Genomic DNA, 16,851 nt, shown 5'->3' with positions numbered 1-16,851 from the left:
CTGATGCTCCTAATTTAAGGACCATGCTCTGAGAACCACTGTCTTTGAGTGGAAGGAAAGACCCTACAATTTTGGGAATTCAACCCAGGCCTTCAATCCCTATCTTCAAAAGGTATTTTCTCTTCTGAGCCTAGCTGTGTTCAGGAAATCTACCAGTCCAGACTTAACTGATATCTGAACACTCCTACAGGTCCTAAGCCAATCTCTGAGTACCTTCTTCTATGAACATACGAGGGCTAGGTACAATTTTAGAACTTGATGGGTTCCCTGAAGTCCAAGTGGAACAGCGAAAACCATCACCGACACAACAGTCAGCACGTAGAGTGCTGACCTTGTACCAATCACTGTGCTGATAATCGGTACATATACTGTACCATCTACTTCCCCGAACTCCTGAGAGAGTCAGGCGTTATTACACCATGTCATAGAGTAGAAGGAAGCCTAGAAAGGGAAAGTGACATATCCCAAGGCACTGGCTGACAAATGACAGAAACCGAGATTAAACCTGTTCTCTCGACCACTCGACTACACAGCTCTTGCCTGCTCTTTTTACCCCAGGAAACATGTGCATTATGAAACGTCAGCAACTGCTGTCTGCCTACATGATTCCTCCATATCTTTTCCAGGATAAAAGTTTCCAGATAATCGAACTGTTTTTATGAGGTATGGCTACTAGTCCTTTAGCCAGACTAGTCAATGTCCTTGGAGTGTGCCCAAGGTAGTCATTATCCTGAAAACTGGATAGGTGGGTGTGGTTATCCAGAGAGGAGTATAAACAATTGTTCTGATCCCATGGGTTAAGCAACTGTTTCCAAGAGACATTATCTCCTTAGGGTTATTATTATCTTCTACTGCATGTTCTTACTCAGCTATCAACTAACATTACTGATTTATTTACAGATGTTTCTTCCTGTATTCATTCATTCTTACTTCCATTTTTTATTGTATTCCTCTCTCTTTGTTTTATACGTGTAGAAACTAAAGCTTAAAGAGAAAAATAGACTTGGATAGGGTCACTCAGATTGTAAATGCTTGAGCAAAGATTCAAACCCAGCTATGTTAGATCCCACCACGAAATATGCAACCAGATTCCAACCTCCCAAGAGTTTGAGCAGTCTGATGACTCAAAAAGACAAACTCCTCATTAAGCTGAAAATGAAATTGCCTAAACTTCTCCTTCGACACCATATGGCTGAATCCCAGATGACAGGAAGCTCATTTCTGCAACACACTAGGCTCATTTCACTGAGTAGGTTGATGTGAGATTTGTGGGGTGGTCATTTCCTCTTCTTTTCAGCATCGGTAGCAGCAGTGGTATTTATTATGATGCTTCCTTTCTACATTTTTACACAAAAAAGCAAATGCTTCTGATGATGGATAGAGACAGATTTTATCCTAAATCATTCTGTAAGTGAAATGTCACAAGCACAAGAAACAACAGCAGCAAAATTATCCACCTGCCTTCAAGTGACCAAATGCTACAATCGTCTTCCAATCCTTAGTTTTTGTCACGATAGGGGAGGGGGGGAAGTTCTTAAATGATACCATCATAGAGTTTTGTACACTGGGATGAAACCACAGTGTTTGGACATGTAAAATATCTGTATCTTTGCAAAGTCAGATTGTAAAGCAGTGAGGTGACTCACGAAGCCCCAAAGACTGATGGGAAGTGCCAAACACCATTTGTACAAAATGATCTCGGCATGAGGTACCATCACTTTTTCCCCTGGGCAGTTATTTTAGAACTGGTAGAGCAAAAGACTCTTGACTAAGAGGATAGCTTAACGTTTCTGCATTTTTTTCCCCCCAAAACTTAGAACTAACATAGAAAGTGCCATTTCTACGAACAATAGAGAAAAACATTCATTGTGAGAGTTGGCAAAGGTCTTAGAACTACGTTTATGTGTAGCCATGTGCACGAAGGGTGGAGCCCATAGGCAAGGATTTGAACGTCAGTCCCACCACTTACTGGTACTTGATCTTGGCAAGTTTCTTCACCTTTTCAAGCCTTAGTGTACTCATCTAAAAATGGGACCAATTTGAGGAGGCAGCAAAGTATAGTGCTTTAATGTGAAGCAGTCTGTATTCAAATACCTGGCTGGGAATCCTGGCTCTCACCCTTTACTATGGCTCACCTCTCCCCATAGCTCAGTTCCGTCATCTGTAAAATGGGGATGATAAAAACAGTGCCTGCCTCACAAGGTGTTGGTGAGGTCTAAATGCAATAACGCACCTAAAGCATCCTACTTGGATCATGGCAAGTGGTCAGTAGACTCTACCTTTTTTTCTTTTAAAGACTATCTACTTAAGGGGTTTTAAAAATAAGTTCTAAGAGGTCTCCCAAGGACAGAGTGGGGGGCGGGGAGAAAGAAGCTATACAGCTTAACCTTTATGCCTTAAAATCCCCATCCACAACCCAGAGCAGTGCTGTTCTTTTTTTTTTTTTTTCTTTTTCGGTACGCAGGCCTCTCACTGTTGTGGCCTCTCCCGTTGCGGAGCACAGGCTCCGGATGCGCAGGCTCAGCGGCCATGGCTCACGGGCCCAGCTGCTCCATGGCATGTGGGATCTTCCCGGACCGGGGCACGAACCCATGTCCCCTGCATCGGCAGGCGGACTCTCAACCGCTGCGCCACCAGGGAAGCCCAGTGCTGTTCTTTTATACATTTTATTGATTGGGGTTTGGTATGAAATTTTATTTGTAAAAGTTTCTGTTGCTAAGTTTTAAAAAATTGTTTGAAACTTCTGCTCTAGACAGCTCTCATTTTACAGATAGGAAAAAGCAAGGCCCTGAAAGACAAAGGAATTGTTCCATCCCAGTGAGCACCTGACCAGCGATTAGACCGCCCCTGGCTCGCTGCCTCTGCACCCGGCCCTCCCATGCCATTGAGCTCTGTCAGGATGGCCACTGCCATCTTCTGACTGTGCTGAGCCTGATGCCGGTCAGAACGATGCTGACGTTTTGACACTGACAGAGGAAAGCATAATGGGGCCAGTAAGAGTGATAGGGGAGTCAGGGGTAAATACAGGTGGGACAGTAGAGGGTGAGTGTGTGTGCGGGGTGTGTGCGTGTGCGTGCATGTTCACGTGTGTTATTATGTTAGGCACTCAAGATCCACTAAGTATGAGAGGCTGGTGGAACAGCTAGATGAAAAGCAAGACCTAGAACTCAGGGAAGATGCCAGGCCTGGGGATGGAAACTTAGGAGTCATCTAGCAAGAAAGTTAGATATGAATGTGTATTATATCAGATAGAGAGACAGACACACGGGCCAGACAAGCTGATGGACTGAGGGTGGAGGTGATGAACAGAAGGAAGACAGCACTAATAGAGAAGAAAGAAGATGCAGGGTGCAACTAATAATGTACACAGCAAATAATAAGTTCAAGTACAAATAACATAATAATTTAAGTTAATAACATCTAGCACTTAGTGAACACTTCCTATTTTTAGCCAACTTACGAACCACTTTCCATAGATTATTTCATTCAATCCTTCCAGTCTCAGAAGGTAGATACTTCTATTACCCCCATTTTATAGATGAGCAAAACATAGGTGTAGAGAGGTTAGCTACCTTGCTTTAGGTCACACAGCTATTAAAGGACAGAGATAGCATTAAAAATATAGTGGGTTAATTCCAGAGTCTGAGCTTTTAACTGGTACTCATAGAGAGCAAGAGAAGGAAAAGCAGGATTAGTATTAATAGTAGCATGAGTATTAACAGCAGCAGCACTGAATGAGTACTGTTTTGTGCTCGGCACTGTGATAAGTGTGTATAACATGACCTAACACAATCTGATTGAGCCCTAGGGAGAACTAGAGGAGGTAGGTGTTCTTAGCCCAATCGAGCAGAAAAGGAAACTGGTTCAGTGATGTTGGTAATTTGTCTAAAATCACACAGCTAGTAGGTGACAGAGCCGGATGAAAAGCTAAGTTAGCTCCAGTACCAGAACTCTTAAACCACCCTGCTAGACCATTTCGGTGTCCAGCCAAATTCAATGATTCCAATAGTGGAAGCAACAGAGAAATTCCTGTTTTTACAAATAAATCCTTGGGTCCTTACAAAAGAACTTCTAATTCAGTTAAGTCATGCTTGGATCCGTGAACCTGAACTTTTCAGAAGTTCCCTACATGATTCTTAATTTACAGCCAGGTTTAGTAATCACTGTAACAACGTATACAAGTCTTGACTGCTTACTGCAGGACTGCCAACCTGTGAGGATTAGTACATTTCTTGGTATGAGCACACATCGCCACCTGAAGCTTGATGATGGCGGACGTGCCACAAAGACTCACGATTTGAGAAACTTTTAAGGTGGGGCCTGGGAGGTTCATCATCCTTGCTTTGAGAGAGTAAAATTACCTTTACAGGTAATTAGCCAAAATCACTCTTATAGACACCATTTAACTTTTCCTCAAAATTGTACACAGTAGCATTAAACCAGTTCAATGACTGAAGTTTACTTACCTAAAACTCTTAACCTCTCAGCTCCTACTACCACTTCATTGCTATCTGCAGAGAAGAGCAATTTTCCAGAAACTGTCTTTACCTCGAACTTGTTGCCATAAGCTTCTACAGCTTTTGGCCCTAGAAGGGGGAGAGAGGGAATACGTTAGTTCCGTTGCATTCCATTATAAAGAGCTTTTCGCAGAACAGATACATCTGACAAGATTGTATTGGACTTTAATGTAAATGGATTGGTTTTCAGAAGCTAGCTGTGACAATTAGCCGCATGACTCTAGCCATGTCTTGTCAATTACTTTTAATCATACGCTCTCCAGCTAGGATTTTAAAAACCATTCTGTCCTTCCTCCAAACTAATGCTTGAGTGAGATTTCCCTCAGCTAACCAGCAAATTACTTTCAAATACTTGTAGATTTTGGCTTGCATTTATGAAAGCACAAAATACTCACCACCTCTTGAAGGACCGGCATATCTTTGGCCAGCCCTAACTGTTGGAAAGGGCACCTTTAAATTCAGCTGAAATCTGCCTCACTCTTTCTACCCCTGACCCGCTGACTGCATCTGACACCAGACAAGTATATAAGTCATTTCTTGACAGAAGAGGCTATAATATCTTGTTATTAATTGCCTTGAAAGTTACTGAATCTTTCATGATAGAATTTCATTCAATAAAAAATAAATTTTAGAGGTTTTATCATATCACAACAGATACTCTTCTTGAAGCTGAGGCTATAGTAGTGGCAAAAGGAAGACAAAGTCCCTGATCCCTTAGCACTTACCTGCTGATAGAGACAGACAGACAGACATTTAAACGTGTGTTAATTAATCAACCAGAAAACTGCAGAGAGCTTTAGGTATTATGGAAAAAGTAGAACAGGTTAGTGTTAGAATTCTTAAAACAACAACAACAACAACATAGAGCTACCTAAATACCTGAAGTTCAGAAGGCTCCAAAAAGCTAGACCACAGAAGTGCATCAGAATAACCTGGGGGTGTCATCATTCTCAGTGATAATAGCCGAGATCAAAAAGGAATTTATCTTTTGGACTGGAAATTCACATAGAAAAATATTTGAGGGTAGAGTCCAGAAAGCTTATATATTTTCCAAAACTGCCCAGGAGATTCTGATATAACTGTCCCTCAGTATCTGTGGGATTAGGTCCAGGATACCCCTCGGATATCGAAATCCATGGATGTTCAAGTCCCTTACATAAAACGGTGTGATACTCGCATATAACTTATGCATATTCTCCTGTATACTTTATTTATTTTTATAAATTTAATTAATTAATTAATTAATTTATTTTTGGCTGCATTGGGTCCTTGTTGATGTGCACGGGCTTTCTCTAGTTGCGGCGAGCGGGGGCTACTCTTCGCTGCGGTGTGCAGGCTTCTCATTGTGGTGGCTTCTCTTGTTGCGGAGCACGGGCTCTAGGCGCTTGGGCTTCAGTAGTTGTGACACTCAGGCTCAGTAGTTGTGGCTCGCAGGGTCTAGAGTGCAGGCTCAGTAGTTGTGGCACACGGGCTTAGCTGCTCCGCAGCATGTGGGATCTTCCTGGACCAGGGCTCGAACCCGTGTCCCCTGCATTGGCAGGTGGATTCTTAACCACTGCGCCACCAGGGAAGCCCCTCCTGTATACTTTAAATTATCTAATTACTTATGATACCTAATACAATGTATGCTGTGTAAATAGTTGCAAATACAATATAAATACTATGTAAACAGTTGCCAGCATGGGACAAATTCAAGTTTTGCTTTTTGGATCTTTCTGGAATTTTTTCCCCCATATGTTTCTACCTGTAGTTGGTTGAATACAGGAATGTGAACTCGTGGATATGGAGGGCCGACTGTATAGCATTTTTGTTTCCTTCTAGTTATTTTTCAAGGCAGTGTCACTTATTAGTAAAAAGTAGTAGTGAAAGGGCCCTCAGTGCCTTCTAGGCAAAGATCACTAGGAACACACTTGGAGTTGAACAAGTTGGGTTTTTAACTCATTGCCGTGAGAGAGAACACACACCCGTGGGGAACCATAGGGCTTCTCAATAAGAAGAAAGAACTTATTACAGGATCTGGCCTTATAATAGGTTATTTGGAGGCAGGGTTTAAGGAAGCAAGGTTTCATTCTGGATTACATGCTGTCAGGTACTGGGAGTAATTTTACGATTAGCATCTTAGTAAATCTTATCTAGAGTAGGGAAGACCAGAGCAACGCCAAACTGTAATGGATAAACAAACAGTAGTCATTCATATTATAGGGGGAGAGGGGAAGTCTGGTGATTCCTGTGGTTTGGATAAAAGTTTCTATTTTTCATCTATGTTCAGACATGATCAGGGTGGTGTTTGCTTTTTGCTTTTTCTCCATCCTTCATGGCCACGAGTGGCCTTGTCTGGCGTTGATGTTCTGTGAAATTATTTATGTCCACACAGAACACCAACGCTTGGCTGCTAGAGCCCGGCCAGCCCCTGGATGTCTGGGGCCGCTTTCCTCTTTGGCAAGGCTATCACTCTAAGAATCAGAAGACAAAAATTATGTCCCAACTCTCTCATTTTCTGGTAATGTGACTTTGGGCAAATCATTTGATCTTTCTGAACCTCATTTTCTGCATCTGCAAAACTGTGCTACTACCATCGATTCTATCTATCGCATACAAAGGTTAAAAGGACTGAATTATACTGCGTTCATAAAGAGAAATTTGTAGGCAGAAAAGAGTTGTGACGTGTAGGGGACTGATCTTGTGATTATCATCGCCATTGGGATCATAACCATCGCCATTTTTCTAATGTAATGGTCACAACACATTGAAACGAACAAATGGTGACCATCTCTGAGTGAACTTCCCTCATTGGCATCATCATGTCAATTCAGCAAAACTGATCTCTTGCCAGTACATCCACACTGGCCCTCTGACAAAAAGAAGCACACTGGAAAGGCTCTTTAATGAGTGAGGGATGGAAACAGCAGACAGAGCACACATTTCCAAATGGTATGGGACCTGGACATTGTCTTCTTTGACTGCCTTCACGCTGTACGTGAGAACAAGTGAAAGCAAAGCCAAGGGCTCCCTCAAGGTCACCAAGCGAGCTAATGGCAGATCTGCATCTGGAACTGTGCCCTAGGAATTATTCCATAGCAGAAAAGGGATGTTTATTTGTCTAGAAAGGAAAAGGATGCTGGGGCAATTAGGAGAGGAACTTTTGGAGGATGAAAGGAATTAGGAAGCTGGAGACAAGGAAGAGAGAAATCCTGAAAGAAGAGACAGGTGCAGTGAGGGCTTGGGATTAGGTTGCTTAGGGAGGGCTAAGATGTAGCTGTCTTCTTGGTCATAAGAAACCTTCAGTAAAATCTGTATTACTTGGCAATGCTTTGAGGTTGTTACCTTTTCTTTTTAGGGGGGACACTGGAGATCAGGAGGTCTAGTGCTAATGAATGAATGAACGAATGAGTGAATGAATGAATGATCTCAGGATGGCCATGGGGTGAGCACAATTTGCCCCCTCTGGATCTAGTCAGATATGGCGGTATGACTTGTGGACACAAATGCTTGGACTTTGCTTTCATGGACTTGGGCAATACCATGAGACACACCCCTGAGGCATCAAGAACACTGGTCTGTGTGTAAACTAAGTTTACTCTGAACTTACCAATGGTGTGTGAGATACAGGAGCGTGTACTGAAGAGACTGCAGCCATCAGAGAACACAAGACACCATTAAGTTATCTTGCTTTTCAAGGCTTCTGAGAATACAACATGGACGGAACCATTTGGGTATATAAAGCTCAGTAGTTGGTAGTTTTAGCCAAAACCCCACAGAGCAACTGCTGGCTCCATGGTGCAGATGGCTTGTCCTTTTGTTGATTTCACCTGGGGCTGCCCAAGCTCCTTGGACATGATGAAATCTTTAAAAAAAAGATTCTACAAAGAAATGTAAATGGAGCTGGAGACCTGCGTTTGCTCAGGAGGTCTCTTGGTGAGCTCACTTCCTCTCCAGGATGGAAAAGATCGTTATTTGTAACCTGAAACTAATCTTCAATTAATCCCTTTCTGTGCACAGTAGTGTACGTGTGAAGCACCTCCTTATCTAATCTCCATCAGGATGCACTGGCCATCTCCCAGTCCTGCCAATGCCATGGATCTGGGAGCTAGAAGGACCTGGGGGCCGTGCAGTCTAATTTCTTTCCTCAACTCCCTTGATCCTGGGGACTTTCCCCACTCTGGCTAGATGTCGTGTAAGACTTCTACAACTTTCCTCCTTGCAGGTCAGAGGGTTCCCTGTTTGGACCTACTACTGAGATGATAGTAAATCAGCAGCAGCATGAGTCAGGTATGCTCGTGTCGCCTGGCCTGGGAACTTAACCATCATTTAAAACATTGTTTCCTGTGAAAAGATTACCTGAATCGCTAACACTGGAATTTCTTCTGGGCTTTTGAGACATGATCATTAGGTAATAAGCAGGAGAACTCTCGAATCCTCAGGACTGCCATAGTAAACCCGGCCGCTTAGGCAAAATGATTTGCTGTCAGGTAAGTCCACCACTAAGTGTACCGGGCCTTAGGATACTTTCTCCTGGAACTGCTCTGTGCTTTCCACCATGTGCATCAATATAAAAGGAGAACCCTGAAGGGAAACTTTAGGGGTGATCGTGCATGGGTGTATGTACTGGGAATTCTTTTTGAACGTATGTACTATCCTCTCTCGAAGGCATCTTGAAAGGCTGCTGCCGGCTGGTGTTAGGATGGCTTTCTGCCCATCTCGTTTAATATTAGCTACCTTGTGCCTTACTTTAAGAGGTAGGGATGGGGTCTCAGCTCCAGGGGCCTGCCCTGGTCAGGGGAGACAGAAAGAAGATGGGGAAACAGAGAGGCAGTAGAGAGGAGAGAACAACAGAAGAGGAAAAAGAGAGAGAGAAAGAGGAAAGGGGCGAGAGAGAAGGGGGAGGCAGAGGGAGACAAAGGGAGATGGAGAGAGGGGGAAGGAAGAGGGGGTGAAGGAGGAGAAAAGGGGGAGTCGGAAGAGAGAAGCAAAAGGAGGAGGTGGGGGGAGAAGGAGGGGGACAGAAAGACTCTTTTCCTGAGTAACAGTCATTCGTCCGGTTCCAGATTTATCAAAACAAAATCTCTCAAGTCAGCCAGATCTCCCACTGCAAATAGATGGCAAATGATCAAATGATCAGGCTACATAAGTCCCTTTTGAACGCAGGAACTGGGAGCTGGAGGTCGGATTTATTTCCCTCCTGGAGGCAATTTTCATGCACACTGCTTAAATCATTGCTTACTGAAGCTGTTTATTTAATTATTTAGCATCGTGACTGCGGGCCACATGTTAGAGCAGCGAGGCCGCTGTGCTGGGCGCGCGCTGGAATTTTATGGATTACGGGCTCTGCCACAGCTGTTCCTCCAGGGGAGCCAGTCCAGGTCACCCACCAGCTGTGGCTCTCCAGACGTACACATCTGGTGGCGGGAGAGTGAGGCTCTTTCCCCAGCGAGACTCTGGGCACAAAGGCATCTGCCTCCCCGTGGCATTGGGATTAGTGGGGCTCCAGATGTTTTAGTGCCAGTAATGTTTCAGGACATTTGGGTAACTGGCTTCTCGAAATGTCCATCTGTAGACATTTCTTTCAGCCCTGAAGCCAAACAAATGGCATCTTCTGTCTGCAAGTGTAACAGTGCCGTGCAGACAGAGCCCCCCTTTCCCCTTCTGCCGTGGAGGTGCATGACAGCTCCTATCTACCGCTGCTCATAACCTACAGAGGGGCACCGGTCATACCACCCAGCGTGTTACCGCGACCGTGAGGCCCATGTTCATCATTAGAGTCATTATGGTGAATAACCAACTCTTGTTTAAATTTCAGCACTGTGCAGCTTAAACCCCACTGGGTGTTTTCCACGGCTGTTAGGAGCAGATCTGCGCTATGAAAAGGAACTACACAAACATATTCAGTCGGGGTACATCTGCATCTCGCAATTGAGCTAGGTTCAAAGTCAGCACGTTCGGCAAATATGGCATGGATTCAAACTATCATTACAAATCCCTTTTACAACCCATAAAGTACGATGTACATGGTTCTGTGTATACTGTGCTCTCTTCCAGTTAATACAACACAGCCAGCTTTTCCTCTGGCACTGGAGCAGAGAGCTTTCCTGTGGTTGAGCAGCTGGTGTTTAGGGGCCATGCTACATGAAAAATAGTTTATTCTTCTTCCCCACCCCCTAAACGAGTATCATCAGATTTGCATAAGTTAAATGTGTGATAGGATGAGACTCTGCCCTTGAGTAGCATCAGGGAACACATGCTTTGTTCTCTTTTCTGACACTGTAAATTGTGCGAGCAGACTTTCCCTTCTTTAGATACATCACGTGGTGTTTCATTCAACCTTCCACTGTATGTTTTTTGAGCGCTTACCGTGGACCAGACACTGCTAAGTGCTTTCTTTTCTTACCTGTTATCAGCTGAGTTAGGACTTTAGTCTGTTCGTTGAGGATGTTCACTGTAACATTTCTGGCAGATTTGAAGTACAGGGCATTACCCTGTAATAAGAAAATTAGAGAAACATATGAAAATGGCAGCAGATTTGTTTTTTTCATGATAGGTTATTACAAGATATTGAGTATAGTTCTCTGTGCTATACAGTAGATCTTACTGTTTATATATTTTATATATGGTGGCAGCAGATTTCTAAACAAAACTGTAATCCCCACTCCCCACGGGGCTGAGCTGATCTTAGCCAAGTTCTAATTGATGTATCTTTCTCTGAAAATTCTAAATGTTTAACGATCCCCACATACATGATAATTAATTGGCATTCAATCAGAATGGATTTTCCCCAAAGAGACACACAGATAGACAGACACACTCCAAAGAGATTTCATACACACACACACACACACGTTTGTTGAATCAAAGACAACAAGGACACAGAGCCCTTTAGATCTTACTGTAGATGTTAGTTAGCTCTGGTACACGGAATGATCAGGAGTGAATGATAATCTCCTACTCTCACCCTTTCTAGTTCACAATTTCTCCAAAGAACTATGCAGAGTTCTTAGTGGAGAGGAAAATGCTTGTGGAAAACACTCCAGGTTTCCCCCTCCGGCAGGTCCACTGGCTGTGACCATCCAGGTGCTCCTCAGAAAGATGGAAATCTTTTTGTAGAATGTTTGCCACGCATGGATACAAAACCCAGGAGGATCCAGCATCTCCAAGGTGGCCTCTGCCTCCCCTTTCTTTCTTTTCTTTCTCCAGATTTCTTTTCCTCCAGGCATCCTGTGCCTTCAACCCATCTCCCTTTAATCAAAAAGGGCACCTGATCCCCCTTCCACATGGTGGCAGACATTTCTGAGAATGACTCAGAACACAGGCTGGCACACCTTTTCTATAAAGGGCCTGATAATAAATACTTTAGGTTTTGTGGGACATATCATCTGTGTGTTAACTATTCAAATCTTCTGCTTTAGTGCAAATGAGCCATAGACAATATGCAGACAAACAGCTAGGGCTGTATTCCAGTAAAACGTTCTTCGTGGATAATGACATTTTGATTTCATATCATTTTAAATTTAATATAATCTTATTTTGTCATAAAATATTACTCTTCCTCCCCCTGTCTTTCCCCCACCAAACATTTAGAAATGTAGAAACTATCTCGGTTCACTGGCCAGATGAGAACAGGCAGAGGGCTGGATGTAGCCCATAGGCCATATTCTGCCAACCCCCAGCTTAGACATCCTTCCTTTCTTGGAGTAAACTAAAGCCATAAACAAAAGGACGAATCTCTGACAAAACATGTCAGTAACCAGATGGTTATTAGGAAGAAGAATGTAGGTAGTCATCCTTGTCTTTCCAAACCCTCATTACCACATGGCATGTACCTGCCTGAAAATTCAGTTAAACCACTATGAATTGAGTCCCAAATACAGAAAAACCATTGCGCCACGAGTTGTCAGGAAAATGAAGATAGGAAAGACCCTCTTCACCTTCAAAGTCTTACATTCCAGTGGGGACAGTGACGCAGCACACACACCTACAATACCAGGCAGAGGACCGTGAGGGTGATAAGAGAGCAGCAGTGTGCGGGAACTTTCCTGAAGGGTGAGACTGTTCCTGGCTTAAGGCTGTGGAGTGAGACGCAAAGGGGACGATCATGCTGAGCTGAACCTGGAACAGAATGTAGATAGGCTTTTCCGAAGATGGAATGAGAAAACGAGGACGGTTGTGGGCTGACTGTCTTTTGTCTTTTTTCTTCGAAAACAGGTGATTCATGGGCCCAGCCCAGGGCCTGCAGACGGTGGAGTGGCAGAGCTGTGCTGACAGGCAGCTTGGGCCAAGGTCTGAGGTAGTTTTCACGAGCGGAGAAGACGGATGGGGCGGCCACCACCAAGGCGTTTTCCACACACTGATGGTCTAGAGCCGTGGTCCCTCTTACCCGAGGTTAACTGATAAAATGGATAACTGACCTGCTCAAGCCCTGAGAAACCAGTTAACCTTGGGTGAGAGCTCTTGTCCTACTGTTGAGGAGAGAGAGAACTTCTGCCACATCTAGGCAACCACTGATTCACTGTGCCCCCCCCCCCCCCCGTAGCTTGAAATTAAAATTTTGCCTGATGAATATAGGTTTTTTAGTTCTGTTTTGTTTTTTGCTTATTACTTGGATCAGGGAAGAAGAAATACATTGAATCTAATATTGACACAGTTTTTTTTTTTTCCCCATTCATTAGGAAACAGATATTAACCTAAAATAGTTTCTTTGCCATTGCTTCTGGCAGGGCTTAACTGTGCTACTTCAAACTTACAAACAATTCAAGCAATGTGAGAATTCAGAACCTGGAACCTGCCTAGAAGGATATAGGTTTCTAGAAGTTAAAGCACTAACTCTTCATATATTGAGCAACCTGGCACTGCAGAGAGAGGGGTGACCCGGAATCAGACAACTGGATAAACTCCATGGCCACTGACCAGTGTGCGACCTTGAGCAAATCACTTAATCATTCTGTGGTTCATTCTCTGCAACATCGATAGCAGCAGCAGCTCAGGGCTGACATAACTGAGCCCTCTCTGTGAGCCACGCACACAGTAGGAGCCCTGGAGTCAAGCTACCTAGTTTCCGAGCTCCACTCTACCACCTTCCAGTTGGGTGGCTTTGGGCAAGTAACTTAAGTGCTGTAAGCCTCAGTTTCTTGATATGTGATGTTGCACATATTATTATTAAATTATTAAAAGACACATCATATTAAAATTATTAAATTCTCTATGTAATGAACTGTGTTCCAGGCACACAGTTAAGTCCTCTGTAGTTGGTAGGGTTAGGGGAGGGGGCAGACAGGGCAGCTTAGTGACAGAGGCAGGAGGAGGGGGAGGGGGAAAGAGAGGAAGAGGAGGGGGGAGGGGGAAAGGAGGGAGGAGGAAAAGGTTGACCTTTCTTTGTATTACCTATTCCTTATAACCTATCTGTGAACTAAGTCAGGGGTATCCTCTACATCCAATATTCTGTTTCCAGATTTCAAAGGATCTCCCTTTAGTGGCCGGTTCACTATTATCTTTCAAATCCCAGTATCTTCAAACGTATCTGCCTGCCCTTAATATTCACAAAATTCTATTGAGGAAAAAAAAAAAAATCTCTACAGCTTTGATCAAGGTTTGTAGCAAGAGATAAAATAAAGCCAGCCATTCCCTTTTATTGCTAGATCAAAAGATTAACATATAGCATTAATTGGTCTGTGATGCTTAACACGCTGGGACACAGTCTTTGCTACATGAGGGTTTAAACAAAGAGCCTCATTCTAGCCCGGGACATCTTGCTATAATCCTCCCATATACAGTACCTGAAAACAGAAAGATCACCAGGAAAAAAGCACAAACCACCAGTTAACAAACTCTGACTCAGCTGGGTCAGGGCCATTTTATTTGGCTCTCTGGCTCGCTTTACTGAGGTTAAACCAGGAAGCAGCAGCCAAGCGAAGCATCCTCTGCGGTCTCTGTGGTATCAGAACCAGCAGGGGAAACACTTTATGAGGAGAGGCTAAATTCTGCTCTCTCAGCTGCTTCTCTTTCCTGTCTCCCTCCCACTCACCACTGCAGCCTCTGGGCCTGGGGAGGTTAATTTCTGCCACAGGACAGCCTGCTCTGGGGCCAGTGACTTTCACTAAATGACTTCAAGGCAACCATCCAAGGACAAGGGGCTTATGGGGAACCCGAGGGAGGCTCAGCCCCGCCTGGCGGAAAGGAAGGAGTCTGGCAAACCCGAGGGTGTTTGATGATGATTATCAGAGCTCTGGACCGGAGCAAGTCAGTCTGTGGCCAATCAGCCCAGATTCTCCTGGACACGGGGTGAGGCTGCTTGGGACATGAGGAAGGGGGACACACACCATTTCTCCCACTTTGGGAGATTAGGACACTCCACATCAGGACTCTCCTCAAACAACTAAAGCATGTAGCATTTGGATGGAGAAGAACCCCCATCGTATCTGTTTCTCTAGAGCAGAACATGCAGAACAGAATCACACATTTTCTTGATGACGCAAGACCACTGCAATGAACATTATTTATCCCACAATGCTTTCCAGGGACTACTGTATGCATGTGGCTATTTGAACACTAAATGGCTCCATCATGCTGACATTTTAAAATTAGTGTATCTGATTTTTTGAAATGTATTATTTGTTCTCATATGAAGGCAGTCCATATAAACATCAAATACTACAAAGCTTACATTGAAGAGCAGTGGTTCATACCTCTCACCACCTTGAAAGCAAGAGCTTTCAACTTGCCAGGATTCTCCTTCAGGTACTTCCCTCCCCATGGCCCAAAATATACTTCTGTGCTATCACTTATCTATCAACTTTAGACGTTATCCACTGAATTTCTCCAATGGTATGGACTCTTCCATGCAATTTTGGTCAAATCAATATTCAGAATCTACATTATTATGATTATGCATAATACTGTCCACAGCTGAGCGAAGTCATGTTCTTTGATTACATTTCCTTTTTCTTTCTTGTACACTTTTTTTTTCTTTTCGTAGAGTCAATAAATGCTTCATTTAAAAAAAATGCTTTATTTTCTACTTTTGTTTTTTTCCTCCTGATGTTGAATCCTTTTTCTTTAGGTTCTATATTCTGGGAAATAACCTCAGCTTTAAGTTCCAATATTTCTGCTGAGTTTTAAAAAAAATTTGACTACAGTACTTGTAATTTTCTTATTTTTTGAAACTTCATTTTATACCATCCCTTCTATGTTTGACTGACACACTACCCTCTCTTAGATGAAATAAAAATGCTCTTTGGAATCTCTGGGTTTCTGGAAGAGTAAATCTTGCCACAGGGAATTGGGGAACTGGCTAATTCAATGGAAAACCTCTAAATGTCAGTATCTGTGGGCAGTCAGTAACTGTGGGCTAGTTTCATCAGAGAGGAATTCTCTAAACTCCTAAACTCTCTAAACTCTTTCTGACATTTCATTGTTAGTGCAAAGAAAGGCAACAGATTTCTGTATGTTAATCTTGTATCCTGCTACCATGCTAAATTCGTCTATCAGTTCTAGTAGTTTCTGTGTGGAGTCTTTAGGGTTTTCTATATATATAGTATCACATCATCTGCATATACTGACAATTTTACATTTTATTTTTTTAACATCTTTATTGGAGTATAATTGCTTTACAATGGTGTGTTAGTTTCTGTTTTATAACAAAGTGAATCAGCTATATATATACATATATCCCCATATCTACCCCCTCTTGCGTCTCCTGCCCACCCTCCCTATCCCACCCTGCCAGCTGGTCACAAAGCACTGAGCTGATCTCCCTGTACTATGCGGCTGCTTCCCACTAGCTATCTATTTTACGTTTGGTAGTGTATATATGTGCATGCCACTTTCTCATTTCGTCCCAGCTTACTCTTCCCCCTCCCCGTGTCCTCAAGTCCATTCTCTAAGTCTGCATCTTTATTCCTGTCCTGCCCTTAGGTTCTTCAGAACCATTTTATTTTTTTTAGATTCTATATATATGTGTTAGCATATGGTATCTGTTTTTCTCTTTCTGACACTTCACTCTGTATGACAGACTCTAGGTCCATCCACCTCACTATAAATAAAATGAATACATTTTGTTTCTTTTTCTTGCCTGACTGCTGGGTCTAGGACTTGTAATACTGTGTTGAATAGAAGCAGTGAGAGTGGGCATCCTTATCACGTTCCAGATTTTAGCATGAAGGCTTTCCGCTTTTCACCACTGAGTATTATGTTGGCTGTGGGTTTGTCATAAATAGCTTTTATTATGTTGAGATACGTTCCCTCTATACCCACTTTGGAAAGAGTTTTTATCATGAATGAATACTGAATTTTGTCAAATGCTTTTCCTGTACCTATTGAGATGATCAGGTGATTTTTGTCTTTTCAT

General features: G+C 43.2%; 1 protein-coding gene across 24 annotated transcripts in view; it reads right to left on the bottom strand.

Moving 5' to 3' along the window:
• Positions 1–16,851, bottom strand: part of SGCD (sarcoglycan delta) — a 1,717,585-nt gene that overhangs the window by 140,579 nt on the left and 1,560,155 nt on the right. For all 24 annotated transcript variants that reach the window (XR_013827577.1, XM_079916704.1, XM_079916702.1 and 21 more), the window contains 2 exons: positions 10,903–10,990; positions 4,467–4,586 (listed from right to left, as the gene is read on the bottom strand). Coding sequence is in view for 23 of the 24 variants with exons in the window: in XM_079916704.1 (XP_079772830.1) it covers positions 4,467–4,586; positions 10,903–10,990 (208 nt within the window). In the remaining variant the exon portion in view is untranslated. The remainder of the gene's footprint in view (positions 1–4,466; positions 4,587–10,902; positions 10,991–16,851) is intronic.

The sequence above is a fragment of the Stenella coeruleoalba genome, assembly GCF_951394435.1.
Source record: "Stenella coeruleoalba genome assembly, chromosome: 3".
In the NCBI taxonomy this organism is placed as follows: Eukaryota; Metazoa; Chordata; class Mammalia; order Artiodactyla; family Delphinidae; genus Stenella; species Stenella coeruleoalba.
The sequence above is the reverse complement of the archived record's forward strand: the minus strand, read 5'-3'. Positions and strand labels throughout refer to the sequence as shown.